We start from the raw sequence: 16506 nt of genomic DNA, 5'->3' as shown, positions 1-16506 counted from the left end.
TCCCACAGCACTTATTCTCAAGACTGAGAGACACTGTCCTTAAAAGCTTAGTGTCTGGCCCCTGCTGGTGCCCCCTGTGTCTGCCATCCTGTGAGGCCCCAGCTACATAGCTGATCGACCTCTGCTCTTCGCTCACAAGCATTTACAAAGCCCCTGGTGACGTGCAAAACCCCTGGGACTGTGTCACAGAGGGCTGTCACCCGAGTCAGAAGACCTGGGATTGGAAACCAGGTTTCCTGAATATGTGTACATGGAGGTCTCCCACCCTCTCTCAGGGGTCTGGATGAGGAAGTTTATGCCCCGCTCCACTCAGGTGCTTTTGGGGGCAGGCACCCTCCTGAGAGTGAGCTGGGGCACAGGGCTGGGCTGCAGGACATTGGGAAGTGGCAATGGGGAAAGAAGAAAAGCATTCCTATATATTCTGTCCACAAGCCCCGCTCACCGCCCTGGCACTCTCTCCCCCCTCCTCTGGACACTGGCCTCTCGGCTCTGTCCCCAGGGCGGTGTAGGGCTGGGGCAGGGGCTGTGGCACTCACCGGCATCATGATCCCCCGATCTCCTTTGACGCCCTTGAGGCCATTCAGTCCTGGGCGACCCTGAAACCCACAGAAGACACCTTAGTAAACCCACTGCCCACCGGCCAGCCTGGCCCACATGTCCTCTCTTACATCCAGTCCGAGGAGCACCAACACCTACAGGTCGTCCAGGGAAGCCAAATTCTCCTTTGTGTCCTGGTGGTCCTTTGGGCCCCTGGAGGCAAAAGAAACATCGACCAGATCAGAAGAGAACAGAAACTCAAGGGCCAGGGAGATGGGGTGAGGGGGGGGCACATCTGCCCTTGTGGGCGGTGGTAACAATGAAGCAACCTTGCCTCGCCCCTCAGGCCAGCCCGTCCTGATCACCTGCTCCAGGATCTGGTTTCTGCCTTGTTCCTGCCTGTTCCTAAGGATCCGAGTCTTGGCCTGGCACCCACGTTCTCCAGAGAGGTCCCTGACCCCAGGATCTTATTCATTCCAGGGCTGGCTTGCTATGTCCACATGCTCCCACTGCCCTGTTCTGGCCTCCTGCAGGACCCCTCGTGCCTTCTGGCATCTGGAACGCGTGTAATGCACGCCGCACACAGAGCAAGCTCTACCGCCAGGCCACACCTTCCCTCCTGCAGCCAGTCTGCCCTGTCTCCTGCGGAATGGCTGGCGGAAGCCTGGGGCCCTTCTTCCTCTGCCTTTAACAGAGATACTCAGGCCCTAGGAAATGGGAATTCAAGACTGAGTTGAAACGGGCCCTGTGTGTAAAGTACCCAGACTACGTCCCTCTTAGGTAAAGAAAAGCAAGGACAGAAGGTGTTCACAGGACACAGGCTACTAGGTGGTACGTTCTTGTGCAGAGCCCCCCAAACATCAATGTGCATCAGTGTCACCGGGGACTTGTCAAAATGCAGATCCTGTGGGTCTGGGGGGTGGGGCCTAAAGCTCTGCACATCTGACAGGCTCCCAGCTGATGCAGATGCTGGTCCACGGGCCATGGATAACAGGGCTCTAGTGAGTTTGTAAGGAAATTATAAGCTACGCAAGTCACGAGGGCCACAGCTGGCCAGTATGGCACCTTTATGCAAATCAAAGAAGGGGTCCCCTGCTGTCTGTGCTTGGCAAGCTGTGCACAAGCGGGGCTGTGGGGGAACAACCTCCACGGCCATCTGCAGCAGACCGTGGCCAGCACTGCTAACCACTGGTATTTCCCAGGGTACGGTATATTAGTTAAGGCGTTAACGAGTAACACAGGACTCTCCCAGTCTGCCTTAGCCCTCAGCAGCCCCTCTCCAGGGCACTCATTCAGCCTGACTTGAGAGACCGAAGGTCTCCTCGGGTCCTGTGAAGGAATGCCCCTTGGATGCTATGGGCCATTCCTCAAGAGCACTGTGAGGCCCTTCCTCTCCAGGCCTGAGATCCAGCTTCAGCCAAACAACCCCTATGGGCAGTGCTGCAGCCTAACATGTTTTAGAATGAAGATGCTTACTGGAGGCCGGGGGGTGTGGCAGGGAGAACCTGGACTGAATGGCACAGTCTGACAGGCTGGGTTCAAATCCCTGCTGGGCCGCTTACAGGGTGTGAAACAATGGGCAGGTTCCTTAACCTCACTGGCCTCAGTTTCCTGGTCTGATATCCACCTCTGAGGGCGAGGAGGTGAAATATCAGCACAGCATCTCACACACAGTGGGTGTTCCACTCCTGAGTTTTCTGTGTTCTTTGGGGAGAAATATGACAGGGAAGTTCAAGGTTCATCCTGGGGAGAACTGCAAGCTTAAGAACCATTCAGCAGTCCAAATGAGTTACAGACTCCTGAGAAATAAGGCAAGAAGCGTGCTACCACGTCATCAGGTACTAACTCAACGAGCCCACTTGCAGACAGGAAAGAAGAAGCCAAGACAGGGAAGGGGCCTTGCCCAAGGCGTCACAGCCAATGAGCAGCGGATCCACATCCAGAACCCACAAAGCCCAAGCAACTTTCTGCAGTTCCTTTGAGGAGTTCCCTGGGCAGGGCAACCTGTAGCTGGCAAGACCTGTGATATAATCGTCAATGCTCTCCACCATCCGATTGTCCTCTCCTTCCTGGACACAGGGCTAAACCATATTTCTGAGGCCCCACCCACCTGGGCATCTGAGTTCTGGCCAGTAGAATGTACTAGAAGTGATGTTTATCACTTTCTATGATCTCTTCCCCCCTGCTCAACCTTGGCGTCCCAGCCAGAAGATGCCACTGTGGCCCTAACTGCACAAGGCAGTAGAGTCGCCCCTGACCGGCGTGGCTCAGTTGTTTGGGCATCATCCCGCAAAGCAAAAGATCACCAGTTCAATTCTCGGTCAGGGCACATGCCAGGGTTGCGGGCCAGTCCCCAGTAGGATGTATAAGAGGCAACTTCTGTTTCACTCTCACCTCAATGTTTTTCTTCCTCTCTCCCTCTCTTCCCCTCTCTCTAAAAACCAATAACATCTTTTAAAAAAAGATGGTGGAGTCACAGGCCACTGGCATCCTGGACCCCTCAGTCACTTCTTGGAGGGAACGCCCCCCGCCCCCAGGAACATCCACAGTGGACTTTATGAGTGAGCGCTAAGCCCATTGTGTTAGCAACAGAGATTTTTATTTTTTTTATTTCATGGCACTTAGCTTGCCCCAAGACACACACATTCTGCCACATCCTTTTCATTTGCACAACTGGGACAACTCAGTCCAACCAAAGTATGAGAAATGCTTCCAACCCCAGCCTGGCCCGCAGGGAGATGCTCCGCTTACCATCGGTCCTGGTGCTCCGTGCATTCCAGGCTCACCCTGAAACAGGGAGGTGCAGATTTGTCACTCAGAGGCACACAGCTCGCGGCAGAAACAGAGATGGGGTACTGACGAGGACGTGTGCCTCCAGGGTCCCGGGACATCATTACCTTTTGCCCCCTCAGCCTTTCCAGGGGAACATCCCCCGTCAGGATGGCGCCCGGCTCTCCCTTCTCGCCCTGCAATTCAGAGAACCTTTCAGTGAGGTCGGGCCCCTTCTGGCCACTGTATCTGGAGGCTCACCAAGGCCTCTCGATCTCCCTACCATGGCTTCTGTTGCCTGTATCCTGCCCCTCCAACCGGGCAGCATGGCTCAGACAAGACCCGTGTTAGAATAACAGCCTCCCAGGTGACCGAACGTTCTCTGGGCTGCTCCCCCCACGCACTGTCACGGGCTGGGATCCTGCCCTCCCTCCATGCCAGCTCCTCCAGGGCCCCCACTGCTGATGGATCCACAGCCTCTCTCCCCGGGAACCAGCCCAGCAAGGTTCCCCCCACCTCTTGCTGCACAGCACCCTTCCAGGAACCTCTGACTCCTAATGTATTTGGTGACTTGTTTTCCTAACAACTCAACTTGAGATCTGTTCCCACCAAGAGCCTTTATCCTTGTTAAAACAACTGAAATTGGGAAAGATGTGAAGGTGGGAACACTAGAGGCCTCTCTCAACAAAGGATCCCATGTCTCCTTGTAAGCTTTGCCTCCCAACTCTAGGCTCCTGAGCAAACTTGACCAGGCAAAGTTTCTCAGGTGTTGGGACACAGGGAAGATGAGCAGCCTGGTGGCAGGGACATAGGATCCTGTCCTCAGCAGAGCCATCTACTAAACCAGAAGGCACATGAGCAAAGGCCAGGGAGAGGAACCTTCTATATCACTCTGGGGCCCCGGAGCCCCATGCTGACCCCTGGGGAACTGGGCTGGACCATGCTCCCGTATCCCTTCAGTGGGGGCCAGCAGCAGCCAAAGCAAGCGCAGCAGCCTCTTCTCTCCCTACCCCCCCAAGCCCACACCTGGTATTAGGATCTTACCACTCCGCTGGTGAGGAAAGGCAGTCCTGAGCACGCCAGCAGCGAGAAGAAGCGAGTACAAAGGCGTTAGAGGCAGAGCAGGAGAAAGCGAGTTTTCTGTTAGGACTGGAGCAGAGCTGCCTGGGCGCCCAACCCAGTGTTCAAGGTGGCAGGGGATTAGGGGAGGGGATGGCACGAAGGTCCCTTTAGATCCATCTGACCTCATCACACAGAAAACAAAGTGCTTGAAGCAAGAGCCACTCTTGCTTGGCCAGGCCCCCTCCCATCTCATAGGCCCCTGGCAGCAAAAAACATATCCCAAGACATCACCCCATGCGGCACCAAACTTAAACCCTTTTGCCCTGCACAATGAACCCTTCACCTCCTGGAACTGTGGTCCGAGAGACACTGGATGTCAATCCCCATGCTTCTCTGCCTTGGGGCTAGTGCGGAATGGCCCGGGGAGGGAGGAACGAGAGCAGCCTAATACTCTGTATCCCTCCCTCCTCTTAGAGACACCCCACCCTCCTTGACTCCCCAAGGCAGGCTCAGCAGTTGCTTCCTCTGGCCTTGCACAGACCTCCCTCACAGCAGTGACCACACCTTCTGCTGGCTCTTTGCATGCCTATTCCTCTTATCTCATCTCTAGATCCCTGGAGCCAGGTATGAGAACCTGGCTGGTATTATCTTAGGGAATGGATAGAAGACGGATGACTCCACAAACGGGTGGATGAATACATGCGTGCACTGCAGCGTCTCTGCAATCTGTGTGTGGATGCCACTGCTCTCCCTTCTCTATAAACACCGCCCGGTGAGCTAATTCTAAGGGGCACATGTGCAGGGTACAAAGGTCAGTTCAGTGCTCTGGACATTCCCAGGATGTGCTCTGCATATCAGATATTTATCCCAAAGACTCTGGACCCGGACGGCCATTAACTGGATCTTCTTCGATCCGGCAGACCGAAGTTGGAGCGCCATGTGTGTGTGTCGGGCCCTGCACTAAGCACTGGGGCAGTGAAAACGGCACAGGCTGAGTCTGCCCACAAGGACACAGACGCTCACGGGGATGCCCCTGGGCCAGTGAGACAAAGCACAGCGCGTGCGGTAGCCGCGTTCAAGGGGGTGTTGGTTGAGCTCTTTTTTCAAACTATGATGAAAATCAATATTCCCACCCACGACCGCCTTCATCTGCAGGAACCTGGGGATCGTGAAAGCGAACGGCTGAAGAGTGACCGCTAACAGAAAGCGGAGTTTCTTTCGGGCAAGACGAAAACGTTCCGTAAGGAGGTAGTGGCGATGGTTGTGCAACCTTGTGAATATACTAAAGACCATCAATGAATTTTGTAGTTTAAAGGGGTGGATTTTATGGTATGTGAATTATCTCTCAAAAGTTTTTTAAAAAGTGAATAGCTACTTTCAGCCTGTTTGAAATGTTCAGTCAACGCTGGAGACTCCACTCGGACACCTGGGCCCCTCCTACCTGCTCTCCCTTCAGTCCCGGAAATCCAGGTACACCGGTGTCTCCTTTCTGTCCTCTGGGGCCCTGAGAGGAATCATTGGAGAGCATTTGGTTGTTAAAATTGAAGTGCTTTATCCAAATAGAAGTTGTTGGTTTTTTTCCCAAAATTCGCAGAATAGAGAGTGCCATTCTCCTAGTAGGAAGAGTCATGGTATTTCCCAGATTTAAGTGGTCTGGAAATTGTGTTGAGGGAAGGAAGACGGCACTGAACCCCACGCCCCTTTGAACCTGGGTTTCCTCCGATGGGCACTGTGGAAACAACCTGGTCCCGCTGCCTCTGCCTCCCCGAGGGTCTCCCGGGCCACGCTGCGGCCCACCTCCCCCCTCTATCCACCTTCCATGACTCTCGCCCCTGCTCTGGCTCCCCACTCCCTGTGGGCTGGTATCCAGACATCCTGGCTCGAGACCCAAACCCATCCCGGCAGCCTCAGCACTGCACCTTCCACTCCCCACTGCACCCCTGGGGGTGAGCCTCTTCCCGCACCCTCTCTGCACTCCCTCCTGCCTTTGCACGTCTGTTCATGCCATTCTTCCTGTGCGAATGCCCATCCACCCCCTCGTACAGCTCAATTCTGCACTCCCAGACAAAGGCCACCTCTTCTCAACTCCAGCAGACACTATGTGTGACTTGCTTAGCCAGCATCTGTCCCAAAAGGCATTCTGACACTACTGCTGTTTGGCTTCTGACAAGCCCTTGTCGTCTTCTGGGTTAAAGGGCGAGATACCTTAGAGCACTTTCTACACAGAAATGCACTTTCCCCTCCACGGTGGAAGCCCCAGAGTGTGGGGCACATAGATGATTAATTATTGGATGTCTAGTCTGTGCTTCCCCTCCCCCCAGCCTCCACTGCTGCCCTCCTCACTCTGCAGGATCTCACCACTGTATCTACTTGAAATGCTTGTCTTACCCACCCCCACTGATGGGAAGCCAACCACTGGCTGGCCCTTGGGTGGAGAGAGGTGAGTAAGCCCCAACCCTCCACAAGGTGGTCACAGGGCAGTCGAGGCAAAAAGACAAGGACACAAACAACTGTTACTAAAGACAGAAAAGGGCCGCAGCAGAGGTGAAAGTAAAGCTGTATGGAACGGAACAGAGGGAGGGGCCATTCCAGGTAGGGGACAATGGGGAAGGGCATCATGGACAACGTGGTGCCAGAGCTTGATCACAGGATGGAGAGCAGCATTCCAGACGTAAGAAACAGAGTGAGCATGGCCTTGGGGCACGGAGGGAAGGCGGCCACTGCGGTACTTACTGGAAACCCAGGCAGCCCAGGCATGCCCTCCGGGCCCTGTGACACAACGAAGACAAAGCGGGTGATTTAGGGGCAATTCCAGACCTGGCAGGAGCGCTGTGCCTCAGGGGCCCACCCCTCCCAGCACCTCCCAAAGGCTGACGCATATTCCCACGTGGTGGGGCTCATGGTCCATTTTGCAGGAGAGGATGTGGAGGTCCGGGAGAGGACAGAACTGTGTGCATTGTCACATAGCTGGTCAGTGGCAGAGCCAGAAACTGTGCCCAGACGCCCAGAGCCCCCACCCCCCAGAGCCAGACCTGTCTGCACTGTAAGTGGCCACTGCCTCCTCCCCCTCCATGAAATCACTCAGTGTCTGAAACCTCAGGGTGTGGGGGGGTGGGGGTGGGGCAGGGTGATGAGACTTCAACAAATACTCTTAGAAAACAGATCCCTAAACTCTGAGGAATGGGGACAAAGGGTGTTCTGGAGTGTTTGAGGGTGGAAGCGGGGGCATGTGGGTGAGACTCAGGTCTTTTCTCTGGGTGGAATAAGGGGCCTGGATTTGCTGAAGAGGACAGGGGTTGGGGAGGAAGGAGGATGCTAGAGGTGGGGCACAGCGATGCAGGCAGACAAGGCCCAGGGACTCCTAGAATGGAGATGCCGAATCTCCAACTGTGGGCTATCTGTGTTCTGCTTTAGTATGGACCCACCCTAGCCCTCTAATAGTTTGGGCAAAACCAAGACCCTCTGTGAACGGACTTTTGCTTGTTAGCTAGTTTGCTGTAGGGTTTAATTACTGGAGGTAATTATGGTAGAAATCAAGGAAAGGGGCCCCCATGACATACAGTACAGAAGACACAGTGTGATGACCTGCCAACAGAGGCAGCAGGAGAAACCAGCTCTAGAGGACCTCCCGAGGCTATCTGCAGAGGCCCTGACGAAGACACTGGGGGTCCGAGCCAACCTCACTGGGGACTGCAGGAGCAGGTGGCCCCCGCAGACAGCTGGACTACACAGCTGTAGAATGACAAGCCTTAATCTCCCCGTTGGCCTACATACAGTGCCATGGTTTGCAAAGCTGTTTCACATCCACAACTTCTTTATAAGTGGCCCCCACACTGGTGAGGTATTGTCAGAGAAGAGGCTCAGAGGCTCAGTGGTGTGTGGCAGAGACAGGGCTGCAACCCCAAGACTCCTACGGGGAGAGCTCTTCCCCCTCCCCGGCTGTCATGAGCAGGCGCTGGAAGATGCAGTGGGGTTGACTGCCCAGGCTGCGGGAGGAAGCTTCCCTCCTCTCAGGTCTTCTTGTGCCATGGACTGACTGTGCGGACTTGCAGAAATAATGCAGCTTCTTTGCGTGTTCCTGATGTCTACAAGGGGGCTAGAAAGACTGAAGCAAGTCACGCAACCTCCTCAAGTGCCAGTGTGTCCATTAGCACGGGGGTGGGTCTCTCTAGGCTCTCGCTATTCTGTGAAATGAGATCATGTGGGTAAAAGCAGGCCAAAAGTGCTGCACAGACATCCATCGGTTTATCACTTCTGATTCTCTGATTTCCATTGCTCACATGTCTGATGCGTGGGACTGGGAGCTTCCACGGCATTGGACAAAACTCCCTGTGTGATCAAGTGAATGCAATAGCAACTTCTCAGAAATGCAAAGTTCTCTTTCCATTCTACTTTGATGTAGTCTAGCTCTAGGCTTCAGAAGCTGGAAGGATTGCAAACCAACCCGACCCAGTTTCAGCAGGGGCATCTGGGTGGGAGCCTCAGTCTAGGGCAGCTGCGGATACTCACCGGAGGCCCAACGAGCTCAGGGATGTCCGAGAGGTTCATGAATCCGTGAGTGATGTTGTTGATCAAAGACTGAAAAGGGAAAAACCAGACAAGGGGACAGAGGTGGCACGTGTCCCACCATGTTCCCGGCAGCGAGGCTTTAATTAAAGTCAGCCAGCGTGGCAGAACCTAGGCAGGCTGATGACACCCCACACCCACGGCCAGCCCACACCCATTGCTCCCACTCTTTAGGAAGTAGCTCAGAGCCGCCTTGTTACCTTCTTCTTTCAATCAGTCTTAAACATTGCCTACTATATGAATGCCTTCTCTTTAAAAATTATCTATATGTACATATGTATATATATGTTCACAGAAAGCTTGTAGCATTGGTGTGTGTATGTATGCATGTGTGAGTCCATGTAGTTATTTTATTTTAAATTTTTTCATTTTTAAATTACAGTTAACATGCAACATTATAGTAGTTTCAGGTGTGCAATACAGTGCTTAGACATTTATGTAACTTATAGAGTGGTCACCCCAATAAGCCTAGTGCCCATCTAGGCTACAATGCTCATTACACCGGACATTGCAATGTCATTGACTACATTCCCCATGCTGTACTTCATGTGGTGATCTCACATGAATGGCATCAGGCTGTGTGTATTATTCTTCACTTTGCTTTTTTTCACTCAACCCTAGAGAATGGAAATCTTCCCACGTGGAGTTTAGGGGCACAGGCTCGCAAATGGCCAGAAAGCTGTGTAAAGGGTCATGCACTTTGCACTCCACCAAAGCATGTGAGAGCGTCCATTTTACCGCACCCTTACCCACACGTGATATTTTTAATCGTATATATGAGATATTTTTTACTCTGGCTATCTTTTTAAAAATCATTTGGGATGTTTTGACTGTTGTCTACCATACGAGATCATTTCTCTCAGAAGGGCCACAGTTTTTCACAACTGTGGGGCCCTAACATTAAGTGGACCACGGCCTGGTCCCAGCCGGCATGCCAGTCTTCTCTACGAATTTCCATCACTCTCTACCCAGCCCCATGCCCACTAGCTCCCTGTGCTTTGGACACACACACTTTTTTTATTCTGCGTTTTGCATCAGAGTGCCCTGCCACCTGAATTCCAGAGTCCTGTTCCCCGTGCTGATGTAGGGAAATCATTCTTAGCATTCAAGTGCCTGCTCAAAGTCACCTCCTCCAGAAAGTCTTCCTTGATTTATCATATCCCAGACAGTCTTTCCTCCCTCGCATCCCCACTTATGTTCCTTTGTTTCTCTCTTATAGGCATTCTCGTGATGACAAATGCTGCCAACCAGAAGAGAGTGTTCTGGAAGCGCCGTGTGAGAGAACAGAGGTACCAGGGTAGACACAGACAGGTCGGGCGCGCCTGCGGATGGAAACTCCAAAGCCAGACGCCAGCTACATGTCTCTTGGATAACCACCAGCCCCAAAGGCCCTGACGCTGTGGACAGCCTTCTTTCCCCTTCAGCAAAGGCAGAAAGTAAACAGCCACATTCTGACCCAGATGATACTCACGCTAGACAAGACCTCGATGCACCCGGGTGGCCCCCTGGGCCCAGGGGGTCCCACAGCACTGACTCCATCCATCCCTCTTTCACCCTGGAAACAACAGTGAGGGGGGGAACAATTCACTGCATGTGGACAACGCCCCCACCACCAGGCTGGACAGTCCGCACCCCACCTCGGACCTGCGACCTCACCTTGAGTCCCGGCTCTCCTTTTTCTCCTTTGGGGCCCTGGCAAAATAAACAGATAACTTTGTGTTTTTTTCTCTTCACTTTGCTCACTCTCTCTCTATCCTTGGATCTCACCATCTCTCTATACACTCTCATATGGATTTTGTCCCAGGCAAGGGAAGCAGGAGATGAGGGGTAAGTTCCCCTCCCAGAGTTAGAAGGAACACCCAGCAGAGAGCAAGGACACCAGAGGTCCTCTCCCAGCACAGGGTGAGTGTGCTCTTGGCCCTAAATCTCAGAGTCCTCTGCCTCTGGGGGCTGGGGGAGCTCTTCCTAGTCAATCGTGGAGGGGGTTGTGTGCTCCCCGGGCAAGGTGAGGCTCCTCCTGGCCCAGGTGCTCAGCTCTGGGTGCCACAGCACAAAGAGAATGAGGTCCAGGTATCACAGCAAAAGATGGACAGCACGTCCGACCTCCCTGGGGCTGGACGCAGCGGGGAGGGGCACCTGTCAGGAGCGTGGGCTTGGACAGGGGTCAAACTGTGAGTATGGAATGGGGCAGCAAGCAGGAGGCGATGGAGCAGAGACGCTGGGTGGTGAGGGGCTACAGAGAGAGAGAGAGAAAGACGATCTTCAAGTTTTCCCACAGGATGTTTTGTGCAAGACTTCTGTGCTGCTTCTCGAAGAAACACATTGTAAAGAGTGCCTAGCGTCCCCCGGCACAGCCGGGCGCGGGAGCTACAGAGAGGGTGACACTGAAAGTAGCAGAGCCGGGATGGCACCGCAGTCCCCTCACTGCAGCGTGACAGCATGACACTCCTCAGAATGGAGGTTTCAAAAGTCAACCTACAACTGAAGCTATTGTTCCAGAGAGTCTGGGTCCATGCTGGAGCATGACGCTTCCGGAGCCTTCGGTATCCTAGGGAAGGAAGAAGAAAGAGAATTTCAGATCCAATTCCTGAGCACCTACTTATGCCAGGTGTGGTCCGGGGAGCTGGAGCTTGGTGGGAATCAGCGCAGCCCCGGCCCTCAGACCGGTGTTCACTGTCCTGGCCTTCCCAGTCACCCTTGGGGCACACCGTCCTTCAACCAAGTAAAGGGTGAAAGTACCTCAGATTCAGGTCCCAGTGCACATCCAGGGCCTGGGGGTCCTGGGGGTCCAGGAGGCCCTGGGGGTCCCATGGTCCCAGGAGTGCCAGCTTGTCCGTTTTTCCCTGGGGGTCCCGGTGAGCCTCTGTGACCGGGGTCACCCTGTAGGGAAGAGGACAGGCTGACCACCCAGCTCTGGGTTCACTCATGGAAAGAATACCACATACCCCAAGTCCGAAAATCATTTCTGCTTAATTAGATTGATGAATTCTCTGGTCTGTACTGCTTGATGGTACACAAACAGCTGTCTGGCTAATTGACATTGCACTTGACAGGCCGAGGCAGTCCTTTGAGTGCATTTGTGTGGAGCAGGGAGGGAGGAGAAAACTTCAGCTATTCCGCCCTCCTCTCTGCTCCATACACTGAACTCCAGCCCAACAGTCCAATTATAGTCAACCCGGAGAGAGCAGAGGGAGGAGGAAAACGCTTTGCTTTTTCTTTTTACCTTTTCACCAGCTGAACCATTAGGCCCTCTTGCTCCCTGAAAAACAAACAAACAAATAAACAAACAAAGGCTAATTAACATAGCTCATTAGGTACGTACAGAAGAAAATGTAGAATTATGGACTCTTAAGCAACAGGCTATTTAAATGGGACTCTTTCTGTCTTGGTTTTGACTGATGTCTCAAAGCCAAGTGCATTTCAGGGATTGTCAGTTTGCTGGGCAAGTCGGGCGGAAAGCTTGTGAAACCCATTTTTCAGCTCTTTGCTCATCACCTACTTGGAGAGTAAAAAGGAGAAGTTGAAGAGTGACTAACCATGGAGAGATGGTAGAGGAAGAATTCCCTTGAAGGGGTGACAGTGTACTGGGCGGCCCCTGTCCCCGCCCCTCCCATGATGGAAGTAAAGGGGCGCATCCCCCACTCAAAGCCGAAGGAAGGGGCTTCTGGAACTTGGTATGTGTTCACTAGACTTTTGGAGATACGTAGAGTGATGACTGACTCTCTTCTGAGAAAAATCTAAAGACCAAGTAGCCCCAGAATGCGGCGGGGGCGGCGATGTGTTGCATTAAAGCGGGATGCGTGCCACTCCCCAGCGGGGGCCCCAGGTCAGGTTAGATGTGGATCCCACAGAAAGGAGCCAGTTGTGAGCTCTGGGCAGAGGGGAGGACCAAGAGGGGCTGGTGCTCAGGAGCAGTCAGCCACAGGAGACACTGTCCTACATCAGGGGGCTGCAGCTGAGAATCACTGAGAAAACCCCAAAAGCACCCTCAAGAGAAGGAGTCAGCAGCTGCAAGGCCACGCAGAAGGCCCTGATGCCTGACTGCGAGGTACCTGCCACCTACGTCTGTGGCCTTCTCCCCAGTCCCACTTCCCTGGATGAGGCTCCCTTGTCTATACCCATTCCATAGAAATGACAGAGTGGATAGTTCCATAAGAGTCACGCTCAGAGTGGAGAGTCACGTTGAACCTGAAGTGGTGAAGAATGCAAAGGGAAAACACATGAGAAGCTGAAGCCAGAGGCTTTAGTCGTGGAGAGAAACCAGGGGAGGAAAGTATCAGGCAAAGCAGTAGTGGAAGCCACTTCCAGGAGGGGGCTGTGGCTCAGACAGGGAGACGGGATGGAATTAGGGAGCAGGGCACAGCCACGGAGCCCTGCCCATTTCCCTTCCCCACCCCCACGGCTAGTACAAGGACAGTAGTTGTTCTTTCCTGGAGCAAAAGGATGGGGCAGAGCCCCAGGGGCCAGGGAACTCTGGGAGGTCTAGGGGTACCCCAAACCTCACAAGACCAGCTGATCAGCTGTTGAGGTGCCTGCCTGATAGCACATCCTATGCCCCTATCCTCTTCCCAGAACCTGCATGTCCCAGAAGGAGCTACTGCCCAACTCCCAACAATCTGTAAAAACACACGCAGAAGACAGAGCAATGAGGAACTCCGATGTTGAAAGCAAATGCACAAGCAAGAAACACCACACATCCGAGGGAAGACAACACTATGAGAGACAATGGAATCAATGATGGAATGGAGGCCTGAGGAAACAGCATTAGGGACACAGTCCAAGCTGCACCTGAAGTATATGAGATCTATTCTCAGGAAGGAAAGGGGGGGCGTGTATTATGGTCATGAAACCAGGGTGCACTCTTATGAAATGAGACCAGAGGTTATGGGAAAGAATCAAGCAGAGGTCTTAGCAATAAAAATACACAACCGTAGGAGGAACGAACCCTGTGGAAGGGCTGAGTGACAGAAGAGACACACCTGAGGAGAGGAACTGCGCAAAGAGACAGTATCCGGGCCCACTCCCCTGGCCCACAGACTCCGCAACTGCCGTTCTGGAACATGAGCAGGTCGGCTTGGGGACGGAAGGTTTCTTCTCATTGGAATTCACAAGAACAGGGAGAGGGAAAAGTGGAAGCCCCAGTCCAAAGGCTCAGCGAAGATGCCGCAGCCCCCCAATGGTGGTGGCAGAGCTGTGCTTCCACGCTCAGTGGGAGCATGGTGTGCTGAGACCAGGCACGGCCTCGGCACTCCAGCCGGCACAACCGCAAGCCTGGCTGTGAGGGCGTGGTGTGGAGAGACGGGTCACAGGACAGACACACGGGGAGGAAGCAGCAGCAGGAAGGAGGGAGTCTGTACGCTGCAAAGTCACGGTTTAGAATCCGTGCGAGATTTCAGCTCGTTACGGTAGCTGGGTTTGCTACGGACACGGTTAGGCTTCGTCATACAGGAACACCAGAAAAGTTAATAAATATTAATACATGGATTTCCCCCCTTGTTGTGGTTTCTGAGACAGCACAACTAATTGCCTGCGGCTGCCTGTTGGTTTTGCTCATGGTCTTTCTTATACCAATAACTTCAATATGTCTACAATTGCCAGAGACCATAGTTTATTTAGTTTTATGGAGGCCTATAATTCAGGTCTCATACCAAACATATCCGGTGTCAAAATAAGATATAAAATGGGAAATTGGGCCAACGACTAGAATGTTTACTTGGAATCAATTGTTACAAGCTCTAAACCCATGGCTGGACCCTAGTTAAGAGCCCCTGACCGCTGGAGCAGGACCCTGTTCTTTATCACACGAGGTTTAGAGAACTGCCGCATGTCAAGCGGCATTACTGGGAGAAAGGGGCGAAAGTCATGATTTATTTGCATTCCTCTTACGTAGCTGGTTTTCACAAGGCAAACAATGACATTTCGGCAGCTCAGTGAGATGACTCAAAGCCCAGCAATTCCGGGCACTGAAGAGAATCTCAAAGCACAAATTCTTTTCTACCTGGATGCCCGGGCGCCTGCTGAGACCGAAGACGACCACGAATGATTCAGATTACAAGAGAAGGAAAAGAAGGACACAGTTAGTCCTAGGTAGGTGCTGCGGACCCCAGCGGCAGAATCTGTGGTGCAAAAAGCTGGAAGGAATGTTCCGGAGGTCCGTCTCCAGCAGGTCCTTCGGTGCTCTTTCCAGGAGCGTTCTGTGTCTGAGAAAGTGGGCTACTCCTCACCCCTCCCTTGCGTGCTCAAGATCTCAGAATCAGCTAGCTGCTCATCTTAATTTGGGGAAAATAAAGTAAGGGACACGTGTATCATGGAACTCAACATGGAATTATCTACTTGGTAAGTTCTCACTGACATCCACATGTGATGGCAACCCCACATTTGCAAGAATGGTTACACACAACAGTGTTTTATACCAGCCCCAGAAGCTGGGCCTTTGGGGAAAAACCTTATTTCAGAAGACCACCTAAACCTGTCTACATGCCCTGCAGGTGAGAACAGAGGCCCATTTCCTCGCAGCACGAGGAAAGGCCTCCCTACAAGTGTCCACGGAAGGCACTGCCTGGGCAGGGGATGAGTCCCTTGTCCATGGAGGTGTGCAAGCTGAAGAATAGATATTACAGAGGGGACTCGAGGATCAGATGTCCTCAAGACATAGGAACTTGGATCTTTTGTTGCATTATATCCCTGAGATGCTTCCTTTTCTTTAGCGTGATTTTATTATTTTACATCCAGACCATGCTCCACACTCCTTGGTTTTACCCCTTTTTTTGAGAGGGGTGGGGGTGTAAATGTCATGGGCAAGGTTCCCCTTGAGCTCTCCAGATGCAAATTTCCAAGTTCTTGTAGTGCTTGCTTCTGTTTTCACCTCACCAGAGAGCATCACAGACATACATAGTGCAACAAATCAGCAAACTGGTAGCAAACTTCGGGGGGGGGGGAATGTGACTCGTCTCCCACGGTTCCTTGGGGTGAGCATGGCTGCTTCTCCCCGCAGCCACCGTGTGCCTGTGCCAGCATGTGTGCGGATATGGGCGTGGGTATTTTCAAGTGCCAGACAAGCATGTGGGGGTGGGGGGGGGAGGGGCGGGGGTGGGAGAAGCTGGTAAGAGCAGGGAAGAGGAGTGTGGGTCTATGGTGTTTCCTGCAAAATTTAATTTCTTCTGAAAGAGCTGGTACATGTAAAATGAATTCTATAAAGCTGACAGTTGTTTCTTTTTTTTTTTTTTTCTGAGAAATGAGCTTTCCACGAAAATCCAGTTACTGCTTCAATTAAAATACACACACTTGCAAGCTGACGGAAGCTGGAAAATCAGTTCAGTGAGGATGATGAAATCTAGGAAATTTCCACAGCTTCATCCAGGTAGGGCAGACAGGGGAGTCCCTGCCCCACATCCCAGCTGGGAGAGACTCGCCTTCCCCTGAAGCCCCAGTGGAACTCAAGCCTGCATGACCAGGAGGCTGACCTTATCTTTACTGTCCTCCTTCCCAGGACGTGGCTTATCTCCTCCACCAGTCTGGGAACACTGGAGAGGCAGGAACTCACCCCCAGAGCCACCAAAGGCACACAGACAG

General features: G+C 53.0%; 1 protein-coding gene across 1 annotated transcript in view; it reads right to left on the bottom strand.

Annotated features, from left to right (window-relative positions):
- Nucleotides 1–16506, bottom strand: part of COL15A1 (collagen type XV alpha 1 chain) — a 95541-nt gene that overhangs the window by 22100 nt on the left and 56935 nt on the right. Inside the window, exons 16-27 of the mRNA XM_045840807.1 lie at nt 12158–12193; nt 11674–11814; nt 11414–11482; nt 10591–10626; nt 10406–10489; nt 8878–8946; nt 7102–7137; nt 5810–5872; nt 3435–3503; nt 3289–3324; nt 697–750; nt 537–596 (exon numbers count right to left, since the gene is read on the bottom strand). Of these exons, the coding sequence (XP_045696763.1) occupies nt 537–596; nt 697–750; nt 3289–3324; nt 3435–3503; nt 5810–5872; nt 7102–7137; nt 8878–8946; nt 10406–10489; nt 10591–10626; nt 11414–11482; nt 11674–11814; nt 12158–12193 (753 nt within the window). The remainder of the gene's footprint in view (nt 1–536; nt 597–696; nt 751–3288; nt 3325–3434; nt 3504–5809; nt 5873–7101; nt 7138–8877; nt 8947–10405; nt 10490–10590; nt 10627–11413; nt 11483–11673; nt 11815–12157; nt 12194–16506) is intronic.

This window comes from Phyllostomus hastatus, unplaced genomic scaffold (genome assembly GCF_019186645.2).
Source record: "Phyllostomus hastatus isolate PE091 unplaced genomic scaffold, TTU_PhHast_1.1 phas_contig_34, whole genome shotgun sequence".
In the NCBI taxonomy this organism is placed as follows: domain Eukaryota; kingdom Metazoa; phylum Chordata; class Mammalia; order Chiroptera; family Phyllostomidae; genus Phyllostomus; species Phyllostomus hastatus.
The sequence above is the reverse complement of the archived record's forward strand: the minus strand, read 5'-3'. Positions and strand labels throughout refer to the sequence as shown.